Below are 15,994 nucleotides of genomic sequence, written 5' to 3'. Positions count from 1 at the left end.
TCCGGTCTAGGTTTTAAATACAGCATTTAAATAAGCTGTGTTGTTTTCCTGTATCAGCTCCTACAGAAGGTGCCCTGCCCCACACTTCACCTTCCAGAAGGTTAAGAACTCTTTGCCGCCTGGTGGCGTTATGATCTAGGAGCGTGAAGAAGCGTGTGTGTGCACAGACGCGGGCGGGCTGCCTGAGCATCACCCCAGCAGTTGCCATCTGCACCCTGCGCGGGCGCCCCTCCTCCACCTGGGTGCTTCACGGTCTTCCGCAGGGAGACCAGGGAACGGCGTAGGGGTGGAGGCCCGGCGTGGCCGTCCTGCCCCAGCTCCATATCGTCGTGAGACCGCGGTCTGCATGCCCTCGCTCGCTGTCACCGTTGTGTGCTGTTTGCTTCCCCGGTGCGCAGGGATCCCCCCCCCCCGCCCCCCAATGGAGCTGTGTGCTCGCGTGCGCAGGGCAGCCCATCTGCGCGGTCCCACGGGTGTTCTGTGTTTGCACAACCGCCGTCTGTCGGGGCGTGTGCCACTTCTGTTACGCCTTCCCTCCCAGCTCCAGCACGCAGTTCCTCGCCTCACCGCCCCGCCAGCATCTCCAGCAGGCGGCGTCCCACACCCTTCCTGACCTCAGAAAGGGTTTCTAGGACGCCACCCCACGCACTGGGCTCACGGTGGCTTTTCCGTAGCTGTCCTGTGTCAGATTCAGAACGTTCCAGTACCGTTTCTGCTTTGCTACAAGTTTTTATCGTGTTTCCTTGGAATCTGTTTAGTAATGCTTCGTGTAGGGTCATGGGAGGGACTTCCCGCGGCTGGCCCCTCTCTGAAGGTCCCCATCAGGGTCTGGAGTGAGGACAGATCTCACTGTCTGTTCTCTGGAAACGTCTATGTGAGTTGGGTGTCGTTTTCTCCTTATGTGCTGAATAGAAATCACAGGTGAATCCACATAGACCTGAAGTGCTTCCGCAGGATTATTTTTAACTAAAGGTTCCATTTTCTAAATAGAGACAGAAAATTCTCTGTTTCTTCATGTGTCCATTTTGGTAAATTATGCTTTTCTCAGGATCCTGCATTTCACAAAATTAATTAGTTGCATAGACTTGTTCAATGTCTTTTTATTCACTTAACGGTGCAGGTGCACCGTCACCTACACCTGTCACGCCCTGGCTGGTGACTCATCTGCCTTCCCTCGTCAGCCAGACTTGCCAGCTGTTTGAACTTGTTGACGTCTCTCTACCGCATTATTTTCTTTCTTTATTTTCTGCTCTTATGTATATTTCTTCTACGTTCATTGTGTTTAATTTGCTGTTGTTTTTCTAGCTTCTTCTGGTGAGTGTTCACATCATCGGTTTATAGCTTCCTTCTTTCCTGATACATTTAAGAGTATAAATTCCCATTTAAGTAGAATTTACTGGCATCCCATATGTTTTGAAATGTTATAATTTCATCAAATTTAAAATGAGTTATTTTTTTATGGCAAAAACAGTATCTACTCATTGCCCTAAAGTTGGAAATCAGGAAAGTACAGCAGGAAAAACCAACCTATGCTCGCACCTGCCAAGTTAACACCGTTAACGTGCCGGGTGTGGACTCACGCTATCATAATGTGCGTCGTTTTCCTTTTTAAAGGTACGCACACAACGCATACACGCCTGTGTGTGTGGAAGAGTGTGATGTGCTGATCGTTTCACGGCCTCTTCTGTCCTGTTACTATTTCACACTCTTAACACGGAGAACCGATGGCGTGCTTGCACTAAGCACCCAGAATAGGAAGTAAGCCACCAGGTACACGTGTGGCTTCGCCAAGACCCAAGGGAATCAGTGACCAGCTCTGGGCGCAGCGCGGCTGACAGCGAGGACGCCCCTGGTCACCTGCCTTGTGCCCCCCCCCCCCCAGGCAGCTCTCCTCTGAGATGATAAGATGATAGTAAAACACAGTATGGATCACTTTTCTCCAGATTAATGAAGGCGAGCACATATAGTTTGAATAGACAACAGTGAGGAGAAATTTATGTATTTAGTTAGTTAGTTTAACCGGACCTGGGAAATCAAAAATGAAAACAAAGACAAAAAACAAGGACTTCCATGAGCAGCGGTCACCTCTCAAACATTGACATTTTGTAAGACCAGCTTTGGTCTGTCAGCCATACCTCGCAGGTCCCCTGCCAAGGCACGCTACATCAAATAGAATAGAAAACTACTGTGTTCAGTTACTCCCTGGTGATTGAGGGGAGAAAACACACTGCTCGTGGGACTGGACAGCCGTCTATGTCATGATTTCCTGGGGAGTGACTTTGGCCCCATGCCAAGTTCAAGGTATGGCCGTCATGTGTATCACGAGAAAGAGCTGTCATTCAGAAATCAGCAGTGACGTTTTTCTCCTGTTTCCAGGACACGGAGTCTAATTCGGCAAGGGCACAAAGCTGGCAGGGTGGGGGCATCTGTGTCGCCTGAGAGAGATGGGGACTCGGGCCCATCTGGACAGACGCTTCCAGCGAGCAGCGTGGTGTGGCCGCCCAGCCGGGGACGCGGGGTGCAGGCTGCGCAATGGACGCGGGGTGTCCGGAGTGCCGGAGGGAGTGACCTGTACCGTTGAGGCGCCCACAGTGCCATCACCTGCCGGTTCGTGTCTCTGACACCATCGAAGGGCTCGTAGGAAAGCCACTCGAGGGACCGCCCCATGGAGCACAGGGTAGACATCTTGTGCCCAAGTTCAGAGGTCAGGGTGGACGCCCTTGAGTAGAAAGTAGAGGGAAAGAGATTTTTATTCAGCCTACTAATCGTGTTGATTACAGCAAATTTCAGCTCAGTAAAGTTGGCTCTTGAGCCATGTGTCACCAACTTCACACACAGTGTCACTTCCCACCCGTAATCCGTCACAGGCCGTAGAATGCTGCTCAGACAAATCTAACAAGAACTGGCTGAACAGGAGACTTTCTGGCAAGTGCTGGGGTCCCAGGTCTGCTCAGGCAAGGCCTGCAGGGTGCTTAGCTGGCCATGGTGCACTGTGGCCACGACATGGTGCGTATGCACTTGTGGGCTCTGTGTGTGCAGGATTGCCAGGGTCACGGTTTCCGCTCGGTGGCCGTGTCCACCATCAGGGCGCTTCCAGCCAGAGACCCAGTTGTTCGCACTGTCTGCCCACCACCGACCCATTTCTGCAGACCAGGAGCCCAATCGGAATACCTCTTGCTGATTCCCACGGGCAAGGTGCCATTATTTATTGTTTGTTCTCACATCCAGTGAACTCTTACAAGGCACCAAAGTAAACTTAAAAAAATAAATAAATAAGAATTAATGTTTTTTCCCCCAAGGCCACAGTACTGAAAAGTTACTCCCAGTAAAATTGCAACAACTCTTACATCCTTGAAACCTCACCATTTGTCCTAATTGTAGCAACAGTCAGTGTGTGTGTGTCTGTATCTATACAGGACCTTCTAGAAGAACACGTCAGCTATTCATTTAATGGTAAGTCCCAGGTTCCTTGGTCACATAATTAGTTGAGATCAAGTTGAGAATCACTGAAGTAAATGTTTTGAATTCCTTTTCTACCGAATTTGCAAGATTCCAAGCGAAAACTTTTTTAGCCTCATCTGTTTGTTATGGTTCCATTGTACAGAAAGTGGTTGTATTTGAATTTTTGTTTTTATAGATCAGGATTTTCACGATCAACCAAAGAGAAGAAGAGCTAGAAAGCATAAATCAAAGAAAAATTTTAAAGATCCCAATAATATTCATGGAGAACAAGAAGAATTAGAGAAGCAGCAGAGTCTTTTGCAAGAAAAATTGCAGCCACAGTGCACAGATGGCCCCACCATCAGCAGAAATAAAAAAAGGAAACTGAAAAAGAAACAGCAAATTAAAAGGAAAAAAGCAGCCGGCGTGATCACCAAAGCTTCTGGCGTCAACTTCCTGTACCAGCCTGAGCAGAGCGACAGTGAACGCGACGTCGAGCACCAAAGTGATGGCGAGGACAGAGCAGACGCCCGCGGGGGGGACGGTGCAGATGCCCGTGGGCACTGCAGTACAGACACCAGTGAGGAAAACCATAAAGACAGCAATGAGGAAGGTGTTAAAAGCATCAATGAAAAGGCGGCTGGTATCCTGAATTTTCTAAAGTCAACACAAGAAATTTATTTTTATGACGGTATGTTTTTTCTGTTCTTTTGAATAGCGGCATCCACTTATTTGGAAAAGTAAACAAAAAGGGTAAAATAAAATTTAAGTGTTTAAAATACAAAACATTAAGATATTCAATAGTCAAAATAAATCATTAGTTTCGAGGCAAAAATGAGAACATTTAAGTTCCCTCCCCCAAAGCTGGGGAGTGGCCTTGTCCTCGCGAGGCAAACGACAGAAATGGCAGAGTCCTGGCAGGGCTGTGGCCCAACCATAATTGGCCTCGTCGTCCCAATTCCTCTAGAGCCCGATCGCAGAGCAGGGTGGCATTCTCGGCTGTATTTCCCAAGCAAAGGCAAGTCCAGACTGCAGTCCGACGAGCTCACGTTCCCTCCATCAGCTCAGAGGGAGGGCGGGAGGCACGGCCGGCTCCTCTAGGACACACTTCGTGTCACCCCCCACATGTGACTTGCTGATTTGAGATCCTCGGTGAGCAGCTCTCTGTGTTGACCGGGGAGACGAAGGACGAGAGCCGATATATTCTCACGGACGGTGACTCCTCCCACTAGCGTTGGGGTTACCAACAGCCGACTTCCGGACCAGGAAGGGACAGGTGCACACGCAGAGCCCGCGTTCACACCAGGGACAAAGCGCTCACAATGAAACGTTGCCTGAGTCAGGGCCGGGGTGATAAGTGCTCCCCGTTCCCGCGAGAATCTGCCAGTGCCGTATGCACGAGGTGCAGACAGACTGGCTGTGTGATGACCTGGGAGGCCAGGGACTGATTTAAGCAAGGATGTCGAAGGACCACTGTCAACAGAGCAGCGTAACCATGTCCCCCCGTTAGCACGTGTGTCAGTACTTTGTACGAACAGGTTGAAAACATACTTAACAACCGTCCAAATGACGCTAATAGGAAGACCGTGAATGCAGTGCAGAACGGGAGGCTGGAAAGCTCTCCGTCCAGGATGTGTTCCGTGTGTGGGACGGTGTGTGTGGCAGGCAGCCTGTCCTGCCAGGGAACTGGGACAGCCAGGTTAGGTGCACAGGGCATCTGCGAGGTTCTGGGGAAAAGCGCCTCAGGGGACAGATCCTAGAGGACAGGGCAGCACGTGAGGGTCGAGCCAGCATTCCACAGCCACCCTTTCCTCCAGGCAGTCTGCCAGGTCTGCACATGGGTCCGAGTCTGCTGAGAAAGGGGAGCGGGAGGACCACGCGCTCTGTTGGTCTCTCTCAGAATCTGCCAGACTGCACGCCAAGGGATGTGAGGTGGCCAGGAGCACAGACGTCTTGGCAGTTTTGACGTGCAGACGAGGGTGACCAGGGTTGACCCCTGGCGCACCACAGATGGCCACGGGTAGGGCAGAGGACAGGAGCGTGTGGCCAAAACCACGAGAGAGGAAAGCAGGGGTGCGTCCGCAGGCGTGGAGGGCACGGATGTGACCAGACAAGGAGTGCAGAGGGCTTGATTAAGGAGCTCACAAAAATAGGGGGAAATGGAGAAAAACAGTGAAGAATTGGAGAATTTCAGCAGATAATTTTGGTCTGCTAGGATAATCACACGGAAATTGTGAGAAACAGAATCGCTGCAATTACAAACTCCATGCCGGGTGTAAACAGCCCTTGGGTTCAGCGCAAGAGAGAAGTAGCAGCTAGAAGCAGACCGGAGCGGTGTCCATCAGGGAGGGTGGGAACAGCCGACAGGAGCGCACTGGGTGCCGGGACCCAGGAGAAGGGGTGACACTTGTGGTTGGCGTCCAGGCCGGGGTGCAGGGGCCGTGTCCAGACGACAGTCGGGAGCCCTTCACAGTGGGTAAAGGCCATCAAGTCATAGACTCAAACAGCTGTGTGAACTCCAAGCAGGATTGAGGCAGAAAAGACCACACCCAGGGGGCAGTGGGGTCTGACTGTTCGCCGCTCAGCACAAACGGGGGCCTTTGCTCCCGGGCACCTCGGCCACCTTCAGGGCTCGGCCGTGTCCCTGTGGCCCTGCTGCGTGTCTGGAAGGTGTGGCGTGAGAGCCATGCACACGGACGCCGGCCCCCACCGTCCTTCAGCAAGCAGCGTGTTGTGTACGGGTCAGTGCTCTGCTCTGACGATGGCTCCTACATCCCAGACGGCTCGTTCCAAGTAGAAGTGGGTTACACTTGAAGCTTTCCTTAGGAGACGAAAGCCTACCTTCGGTTCAAAGCATAAACATAAAAATGCGTTTCTAAGTGCTCCTGGCTTCGTTTAGGTATCTGCCAGGATCCAGGCCCCGCCGTCCTCCCGGAAACCACTCAGGAGCTATTTAAGCATCTTGACAGTCACGGCCTGTCCCCCTCAGATGTGCTCCTGCTGGATCACATGAAAAGCCTGTTGCTTCTGCAAGATACCAAAGGGCTGACACGAGCCCTCGAAACGTTCCCGGAACGCTGCACACTGCCGGCAGGTATGTAATGACCGCTTAGTCCTTATGCTGCTGCAGATGCTTGTGTCCGTGTTGGTCCCGAAATCTTACGCTCCACCAGGGCGGTCAGGAATCAGAAAACGTGAGGACCACGTACGGCTTGGGAGAATAGCGGAGCGTGGTCCTCGTGTCCCTGCTTGCTGTAAAAGTAATTCACAAGCCAGGGGCGCCTGGGGGGCTCAGTCGGCTAAGCGTCGTGATCTCACGGTTCCTGAGTTCGAGCTCCGCATAGGGCTCTGTGCTGACGGTGCGGAGCCTGCTTGGGATTCTCTGTCTCTGCCCTTCCCTCGCTCATGCCGTGTCTCTCAAAAATAAATAAATAAGCTTAATAATAATAATAATTCGCATGATAGATGCAGGAATGCCTGTGCAACCTGATTTTCCAGACTTGTGAGCTATGAACTAATAGTTTCTTGGGGCCAAATATTGTCAGAGAAAATCTCTCCTCTCTTTCTTCCTTCTCCACCACTGCATTGCTAGAAGGTAAATTTTTTCTATCCTCTGACCACCTTGAAGAAGGGTGAATTGTAGGGTTTTCCCTGGTTCCTCACTCAGCCTCGATTGCTGATTCCACACCAGCTGTTGGGTGCAGGAGCCACCTGTGCGCAAGTGTTCCCGACACCATGGTCGTGACTTCTCGTTAGTAGCTTGAAATGGGCTGAGGTGGGGACGCTAGGCCACATGAACGTGCAGATAGCAAACCCCAGAAAATCGGAGTCTCTCGAGCGCCCCTCCCGTGCACACCCCAAACAGGCGCTGGACACGTGTTCAGACGCATGAACGAAAAGGGGCCTGCTGATTTCTTTGCGGGAATGTCAAAGTAGCCGTGATAGCGGTCCCACCAGAAAGCTCGAAAGCTCGGGCTGCACCCTGGAGCCCAGACATCCCATCAGGAGAAAGGACAGGCGAGTGCAGGGAGGCGCCTCCGAGGTCGGGTGAGTGACGGGACCGCGAGCCTTCGTTCTCACGTTGAGGGGCTCCGTCACCGAGCCCCGGTCCTGGCGGAGCTGGCTGCTGGAGCCCCTCCCTGCCCCTCTCTGCTCCTCTCTGCTCTCAGCTGCCGCAGCCTCAGAGACCTGGGCAGGCGAAAGCCCGCCCTTGGGCACGGTGTCCCGGCGCGGAGACGAAGACGGGATGAAGACATGAAACACGTCATGTACGCACTGGGGCCGCAGCCGGCAGAGAAAGAAATCCGCAGGAGGGGACATTCTTGCAGCCGAGGACAAATGCGCAGGGATGGAGCGTGTCGGGCGCCATGTGGTGGGAGCAGGTGGTGGCTGTGGACAGGCAGGAGAGAGGCCTGCCTGGCCGTGGTGTCGGCCCCGGTGCAAAGTCGAGCCAAGGCACGAGCAAGACCCCAGCTGTCGGGTTGAGACCAGAGTGAAGTGTCCGGAGTGGGAGGCCGGGGGCTTTGATTGTGCTCTGGCTGAAAGAGGCCGTCCGGAGGTGTGGTAGGTTCAGGTCGGCTGTGCAGGTGGAACCCACAGCATCGCCGGCCGACCAGGCGTGGGGCCTGCACCCCCAGAAGAGCCTGGTGGCCGGTCATGAGCTGTGACACTCGGGGTGAGACAGGGACCCTTGGGAGCCAGGGTCACATGCTGGCTGGACACCCAGCTGGGGGACTTAGGATGAGGCCCTTCACGGAACAGAGAAGATGGAGGCTGGAGACCCCGCCCAGGGCCACTGCAGGGGGAGGCTAGGGGGAGCCTGAAGGGAGGGGTTTCAAGATGGCAGCATCGCAGCGGAGGAGAGGCTGACAGACCCCAGGGCCCTTCTGCTGAGGAGCCGGGCTCACGGGGCGCGGGGCGGCCATAGCTTCCTCGGAGAGGTCAATCCAGGGTCTGCATTCATTGTTGGTTGTCCTATACTGAGCATTTAACTAATTTAAATTTCCAGAAGTTGTTTCTCAAATTGTGAAAAGCCAGTTTTATTAAATTAAATATGAAGTTTTTGTGAGACAAACATAAGTCACTTAAAAGTTTTTTAATTTGGGGGGCACCTGGGTGGCTCAGTCGGTTGAGTATCTGACTCTTGATTTCGGCTCAGGTCATGATCCCAGGGTCGTGGGATCGAGCCCCAAGTCAGGTTCCATGCTGAACGTGGAGCCTGCTTGGGATTCTCTCTCCTTTTCTCTCTCTCTCTCTCTCCCCCTCCCCCTCCCTCTGCCCTTCCCCCACTCCCATTTATACTCTTTCTTTCTCCAAAATAAAAAATAAGAAGATAAACTACATTTAAAATGTTTTTGTTACTTTTTTGTGTGTTTCTCTCACGGAGGCCTTTCTTATACATTGCTCTGAAATGTGTCAGAAGAGTTTTCGGCAGTAATTGGGGATTTAGCAGAAATGTTTCTCTCGGTTTCTTATACTGAAACCATCAGACGTGTTTTGTCTACAAGTGCACTTACTTTAAGCGATTGGCACAACTAAAGCTTACATATGAAGCACTTTTCTTAAAAATGGATTCCCTTTTGTGTATGTAGGATACACATTTAAATTTTTTCTTTTTTTAAGTTTTTAATTTATTATTAATTTTTTTTTTGAGAAAGAGAGAGTGTGAGCAGGGGAGGGGCAGACAGAGGGGGGAGAGAGAGTCCCAAGCAGGCTCCACACTGTCGGCACAGAGCCTGACGCAGGGCTGGAACTCACAAACCGTTGAGATCTTGACCTGAGCCAAAGTCGGACGCTTAACTGACTGAGCCCCCAGACACCCCTGCATTTAAAATGTTTCTATTTCGGGGCGCCTGGGTGGCGCAGTCGGTTAAGCGTCCGACTTCAGCCAGGTCACGATCTCGCGGTCCGTGAGTTCGAGCCCCGCATCAGGCTCTGGGCTGATGGCTCGGAGCCTGGAGCCTGTTTCCGATTCTGTGTCTCCCTCTCTCTCTGCCCCTCCCCCGTTCATGCTCTGTCTCTCTCTGTCCCAAAAATAAATAAAAAACGTTGAAAAAAAAAAAAATTTTAAATGTTTCTATTTCAAGCTATTTTATTAAAATTAAGAAAAAAAAGAAGTGGGGTGCCTGGGTGGCTCAGTCAGTTGAGCGTCCGACTTTGGCTTAGGTCATGATCTCACGGTCTGTGAGTTCAAGCCCTGCATCGGGCTCTGTGCTAATGGCTCAGAGCCTGGAGCCTGCTTCTGATTCTGTGTCTCCCTCTCTCTCTGCCCCTCCCCTGCTCGTGCTCTGTCTCTCTCTGTCTCAAAAATAAATAAAAATGTAAAAAGAAAAATATAAAAAAAAAAAAGAAGTTGTAAATGGTGAAGCTTTGTTTTCAAACACGGCATGTCTGTCCCCGACTTTTCCCTGGACGTAGCGTGGGAAGCGTGGGGAGCGGGTGCGTGGTCTGTGGGCTGGGCGTGGGTGGCGGTGTCCTGGAAGCCGGCGCAGGGTCCTCCCCTGCCAGCTCAGTCATTACTGTTCCTGACGCTGGGATGTCTCATGTGGCCGGGCCCTGGACAGTCTCCTCGCAAGCTCGGTGCGTGTGTTTAGTGTGTGGACAAAGCACATCTCACCATATACGCGTGCACACATGTTACCACCAATATCAGCGGCCACTACTGTGTGTCTGTCACGCACCCTGCTTTATGCCTTGCAAGGGACTGAGGAGCCAGCATTGTCACCGAGGAGACGAGGCTGCTGGGGTCAGGCCGCCGTCCCAGGCAGAAGGGCGCCTTCAGAATGGCCTTGGCCGTGTGCCTCTCTTTGCTCGAAGCCGCACCTCCCGGCAGCCCCGGCTGCGTCCGACTTGGCCTGCGGGGGGGATGCTCCCTAGGACAGCGCCTGCTTGGAGAGGGTCAGCGGGCCACTGTGCGTGGCGGCCTGCGACGTGTCAGAGCGGCTAGGAGGCCTGGCACTTGTGAAGAACCTGCACTGGAAGACAGACCACCCTTGAGGCGGGAGACGGGCCCGTGGAGCCAGAGGCAGGCTGGGCGCCAAGGTATACGGGCCGGCTCCCACGTCTCAGCACCTGTGTCCCCGCGTCCTCACTTAGGATCCTGCTTCCGACCTGCCAGCAGCCCCTCGCCTGTGACACACGGCTGTCTACACTGGGTTCCAGTCTGCCCTGTGGTCTTCCTGGAGCCCGGGTGGTCAACATGATATTGTACCCGGATGTTCTGAAGGTGCAACAACTTGTAGACCAGCGGGGCTCTCACCCACGCGAAGTTCAGACGTCCAGATGTGCCGTGTCCTGTAGGACTCACGGGCGACATGTTCCTGCCAGCACTGTTTTTGTGCCAGAGTTGTGCTGTTTTAGGCCCATCACAGGTTTTATGCTTGCAGAACGATAAGTCACCATTTTTATTCGGGGGCTTTCTTGTTTGGTTTTATTTTTGGTTTTGTTTTGTGTTTGCTTTGCAGACCATGCCAGAGTGCTCGTGGCCTTCTTTAATTACTGGATCACACACGTCCTTCCTGAGAAACAGTGAATAAAATCGGTGCATCTATTTGAGAAGAGCTAACATTTGGCCAGGAAATGTAAAAGGCAAACATGAAATCGACAGAGACATGATTCCTGCGTACAAAAAGACGGAATCCCCTAAGTTTTCTTCATAGCCCAAATGGAACGTAGCCCAATGGGAACGTTGAAGACCTCACCGCCATGTTATTTATTCATGTGTTGTGCACAGTGGGCAAGATGCGATCTGACTGAGACTTTAAGTGAGAAATTGGGATAAAATGGAAATTTCTCACTTATCTGAAATTGCTTGTCTCAGATTACTACACAGTGATCCTGTTTTTCTGATTCTGCTAAAAATTGAAAATGGATTTTCTGTTAAATAAACTACAGTTTGAAGTTGTTATTTATTTTTATAAAGCTTAAATTGCTTTGTATTTGCAAGTCTGTGTTCTAAGAACACCTTGTAGACATTAAATGCTCTGGTTTCAGTAGCTTGGCTCTAGTTGAATTTGTTATTTTCTTCCTTGTTTCCTCTTCTCTACTTTGAGAAAATGCCGAACATCATCCTGCTGTTTGATCTTTCCTATTGTTCTGGTGACAGTCACCTATGTTTAGGATTACTGGGTTTTTTAAACATCTGTCAACTGACACACTTTTTTTTTTTTTTAATTTTTTTAATGTTTATTTATTTTTTGAGAGACAAAGTATGAGAGGGGAAGGGGCAGAGGGAGAGGGAGACACAGAATCCGAAGCAGGCTCCAGGCTCTGAGCTGTCAGCACAGGGCCCGACGCGGGGCTCGAACCCACAAACTGCGAGATCGTGACCTACGCCGAAGTCGGACGCTCAACCGACTGAGCCACCCAGGCGCCCCATCAACTGACACACATATTAGGAAATCATTGGCTCTGTCTATGAAAAACTATTTTTTATTGTGGTAAAATAGACACAAAGTCACCATATTAGCCATTTTTAAGGGTAGGATACTCAGCCACTATTTTAAGGCTGGATAACACTCCACTGCATGGATACACCACATTCTGCTGGTCTGTCATCTGTTGATGGACATTTGGGATGTTTCCCCTGTTCCTGTTGTGAATGATGCCGCCCTGAACATCACACACACAACCGTGCGGACACTTGTCTTCCCGCCTCCCGGAGGTAGAAGTGCCTGGTCTGACGGTCACTCCATGCATGACTTTTCAAGGAACTACCAGTCTGCCACCCACAAGGCTGCACCGTGCCACATCCACTAGCCCCTCGCCGAGGCACCATGGTCTCCACATCCTCACCGACACCGTTACTTCCTGTTTCCTTGATAGTGGCCATCTGGACAGCTGCAAAGTGTGTCGCGGTGGTTTGGGTTCACATTTCCCTAATGTTGAATGCTTCTCATGCCCTTGTTGGCCATTCTCTTTTTTGGAGAAATACAGTTGATATCATTGTCCGTTAGTGAATGGGATTATTTGTCTCTTTGTCATTGGATTATAAGAGTCCTTTCATATTCTGGATATTAATCTCTTATCAGAGAAATGATCTTGTGTTTCTTTCCCATTCTGTGACTTCTTTTCTCTCTCTCACTACTGTTCTTTGATGCACAAATTGTTTACATTTTGATGGAGTCTAACTTAATTATGTTTTCTTTTGTTGCTGGTGCGCCTGGTGTTGTATCCAGGAAATAACTCCCAGACGAGTATCATTTTTCCCTCATGTTTTCTCCCAAGAGTTTTGTAGTTCTTTATAACTCTTACATTTAAGTCTTTGATCCGTTTTGAGTTAATTTCTATACATGGTGTGAGGTAAGAATCTAATTTCATTCTTTTGTGTGTGGATGTTCAGTTTTCCCAGGATCATATGTTGAAGGGATTGTCCTTTCCCCATCGAATGGTCTTGCACCCGTGTTGAAAATCATTTGACTGTGTATGTGAGAGTTTATTCTGGGCTCTCTGTTCGACTCCATTGGTCTGTGTGTGTCCTTATGCCAGGACCACACTGTTTTCATTACTGTAGCTTCGTAGAAGGTATGGGATTAAGACGTGTAAATCCTCCAACTTTGTTCTTCTTTTTCGAGATTGTTTGGGCTATTTGGGGCCCCTTGAGATTCCATGTGAATTTTCAGCTGGGTTTTCTATCTCCAGAAAACACACCTTTGGTATTTTTTTAGGGACTTCATGGAATCTGGAGATCACTTGGGGTGGTATGATCATCTGAACACTGTTAAATTTAAGTCTTCTATTCCATGAACATGGGACATCTTTCCATTTATTTCTCTACCTAAATTCCCTTTACTGATGTTTTGTGGTATTCGGTGGACTAGTCTTTCTCTCCATTAAGCTTATTGCTAAGTTGTTTTCTTTCTGATGCGATTGTAAATGCAATTGTTTTCTTAATTTCCCTTTCAGATTGTTCATCACTAGTACAGACTTGCAGCTGGTTTTTGTATATTGGTTTTATATCCTGCGGAATCCATACATTAGCTCTAATCACGGTGTGTGCACACATTCTTCAAAGTTTTCTGCGCATGGGATCATATCATCTGTGAAGGAGATCATTCTTTCTGTTCCTTCCCTTCCAGTTTGGATGCCCCCATTCTCCAGAGGTCCCCTCCCCTCACATCCCTCATGTCCTTCAGAGACACCTGTTCCACTAAGTAGAACCTTCTGGAGGCAGACTGGGACAGCCAGGATTTGCTGCCAGTTCTGGAGATCCATCAGCTTGCGGGTAGCTGCTGTTAAGCTCCCGAGCTTAACAAACGTCAGTGAGCGGAGCCACCGACCAGGCCGGGACACCTGCATGGGCCCCCACACCCTTGGTCAGGAGTGTCACCTATGTGGGCATCCCCCCCAGCCCCCCACACCCTGGGACAGGAGTGTCACCTGCTTGGGTGTCCCCCACCCCACCAGGGTCACTGGTGTGGACCCCTCACACCCTGGGATAGGAGTGTCACCTGTGTGGGCATCCCTCCCCTCCCCTCCCACCCTCCGTCACCAGCATGGGTGTCCCGCCCACCCACTGCATCCTCTCCCCCTGACACCCAGGAGCCAGGCCCCTTCCTACAGGGACAAGGGACCTCTCAGCAGGTGGGTGTCGGCTGCTCGCCTTCAAGGACCTCGTGGCCAGCCTCAGGAAGCCTGACTTTCTGGTGTGCCATGTTGTAACCCTCTCCACAGGCCTGCAAGTTAATAACTGTGTCTGCCAATATGAAAATGTGGACAAAGTCATAATTTTCCTATTAATTCTCAACATCCAATTTGTGTCCTTTAATAATGAACAATTTACATTTAACATACTACTGATGGAGAGGAAAACCCTCCAGCTGGCAGACAGGGCCCTTTACTTGGTTTCCTTCTCCACACGCAATCCCTGTAAACTGTCCCCCACCTCCTGCCACACCTCGCTGGGTCTCACGTTCTGTGTGCTCCTGACCACACTCGGAAATGCAGAGAAGCAGGGACAGAATCTGACAGGTGGGATGGTCAGGGTCAGCCAGCTCCGTCTCATTCTAATTCCAAACGGAAGAATGCCTCTTCCAGAAAACAACAGCAAATAAATCCTGTCTCTAATGTGTCAGCATAAATACGATAATCTGTTTATCCCCATGGGGCTGAAGTTGGTTAGTAATTAGATCCATTTATCTTTTATGATAGTGCACAGTATTCGTGGAGTCCATGTAATTTGTTTTCTGTGAACCGTACCCATCATGGCAAAGAGAAGGAAGCTCTCAGGAAATGGGAGGAATATTTATTAGCTCGTTAATATTGAGACAGTGGTGCCTGGGAGAAAAGCCCACCCATGCTTTCCTGCAGTCCTGAAGCCCGAGAGCCTAGAGGAGGCCACGACGTGTGCGTGTGAGCACTTCTTGCCCCCCATGACCCCAGTGCTGCAGTGTTTTCAGAGAAAAGCTGTCCTGAGTTCACCTGCACCCGCCTAGCTGATTCTGGATTTTTCTTCTGTGTCCAGCACTTACTCCAGGGAACGGGTCTCCTCATGTGGGCCACTCACTCTTCAGAGAGTCTGATGAAAGCATCAGACCATCTCCAAAATAAGGAGTATTCACACATTTCCACCCTACCCGCCCCCCCACACACACACACAAATATCGTGTGCAACTTTAAAGAGGCATATTCTCCAGTGTGTTAATGTTCTACTTCTTCACAACAAACTACCACAAACCAGTGGCTTAAGACAGCATCCATTTATTCCCTCCCGGTGTCTGCGGGTCAGGGGCCCGGGCTGCCTGGGTCATATGCTCCAGGCCTCACTGGACCTGGACTGTTGGCAGAGCTCTGTTCCTGTGGTTCAGGACCAAGGTCCTGGTTTCCTTGCTGGCTGTTGGCCAGGACATCTCTCAGCTCCTTGTGGACCCCCAGGTCCCAGCCACAGACCCCTCTGAGTCCCTCCCAACCTAGCAGTGACCCCTTCAACCCTGGCAGAAGAATCTAGGAAGAGCTGAGCTTTCTCCAAAGGGCTTCCCCTGATGGATGCAGCCCTACCCCCCCTCCCCAGGATGCTGTCCCTTTTGACCAATTTAAAACTGATGATTGGGGACCTTCAGGACACTGCAATAAATGCGGGCAAGGCTTTATCGTACTGACGACTGCCCATGGGGCACCCTGCCGCTTCTCAGTGACCGCCACACAAGATGCCTGGGTCGTGCACACATAAGTCACAGAACACATGGGTGTCCTGTGTATACACACACGAGTCAGCACACACGGGTGTCTGGTGGGTACACGCATGAGTTGGCACACACATGAGTTGGCACCTGCAGGTGTCAAGGACTGTTGTAAAAATTATGTGATTAACCCAAGGGAGGCTCCTGTCACAGAACCTGCTGCAGAGCGGAGGTGGAAAAGAGTGTTTACTGACCTAGTCCCGGGAAGTTGAGATCAGCGAGTCGGCCTGGGCAGGTGGTGTCTTTTATTTGGGGATAACACAACAGCACTCCAGTTCCCTCAGCCCAGATTTTTAAAACCCTCCACAAATGAATGTCTTTCTTACACTCCTGATTTTATCTTCCTTTTGGCTGTGTAAATACAAATTTCCAGAAAA

At 50.8% G+C, this 15,994-nt stretch overlaps 1 protein-coding gene across 4 annotated transcripts in view; it reads left to right on the top strand.

Annotated features, from left to right (window-relative positions):
• Positions 1 to 15,994, top strand: part of ERICH1 (glutamate rich 1) — a 60,828-nt gene that overhangs the window by 40,956 nt on the left and 3,878 nt on the right. The window contains exons 4-6 of one of the 4 annotated variants that reach the window (XM_058719807.1): positions 3,638 to 4,132; positions 6,341 to 6,535; positions 10,905 to 11,435. In XM_058719807.1, coding sequence (XP_058575790.1) covers positions 3,638 to 4,132; positions 6,341 to 6,535; positions 10,905 to 10,972 — 758 coding nt within the window. In that variant the 3' untranslated portion in view covers positions 10,973 to 11,435. Of the gene's footprint in view, positions 1 to 3,637; positions 4,133 to 6,340; positions 6,536 to 7,306; positions 9,240 to 10,904; positions 11,436 to 15,994 lie in introns of those variants that run through there. The other 3 variants (XM_058719805.1, XM_058719808.1, XM_058719809.1) reach the window with 3 other exon arrangements.

The sequence above is a fragment of the Neofelis nebulosa genome, chromosome 3 (genome assembly GCF_028018385.1).
Source record: "Neofelis nebulosa isolate mNeoNeb1 chromosome 3, mNeoNeb1.pri, whole genome shotgun sequence".
Classification (NCBI taxonomy): Eukaryota; Metazoa; Chordata; class Mammalia; order Carnivora; family Felidae; genus Neofelis; species Neofelis nebulosa.
The sequence above is the reverse complement of the archived record's forward strand: the minus strand, read 5'-3'. Positions and strand labels throughout refer to the sequence as shown.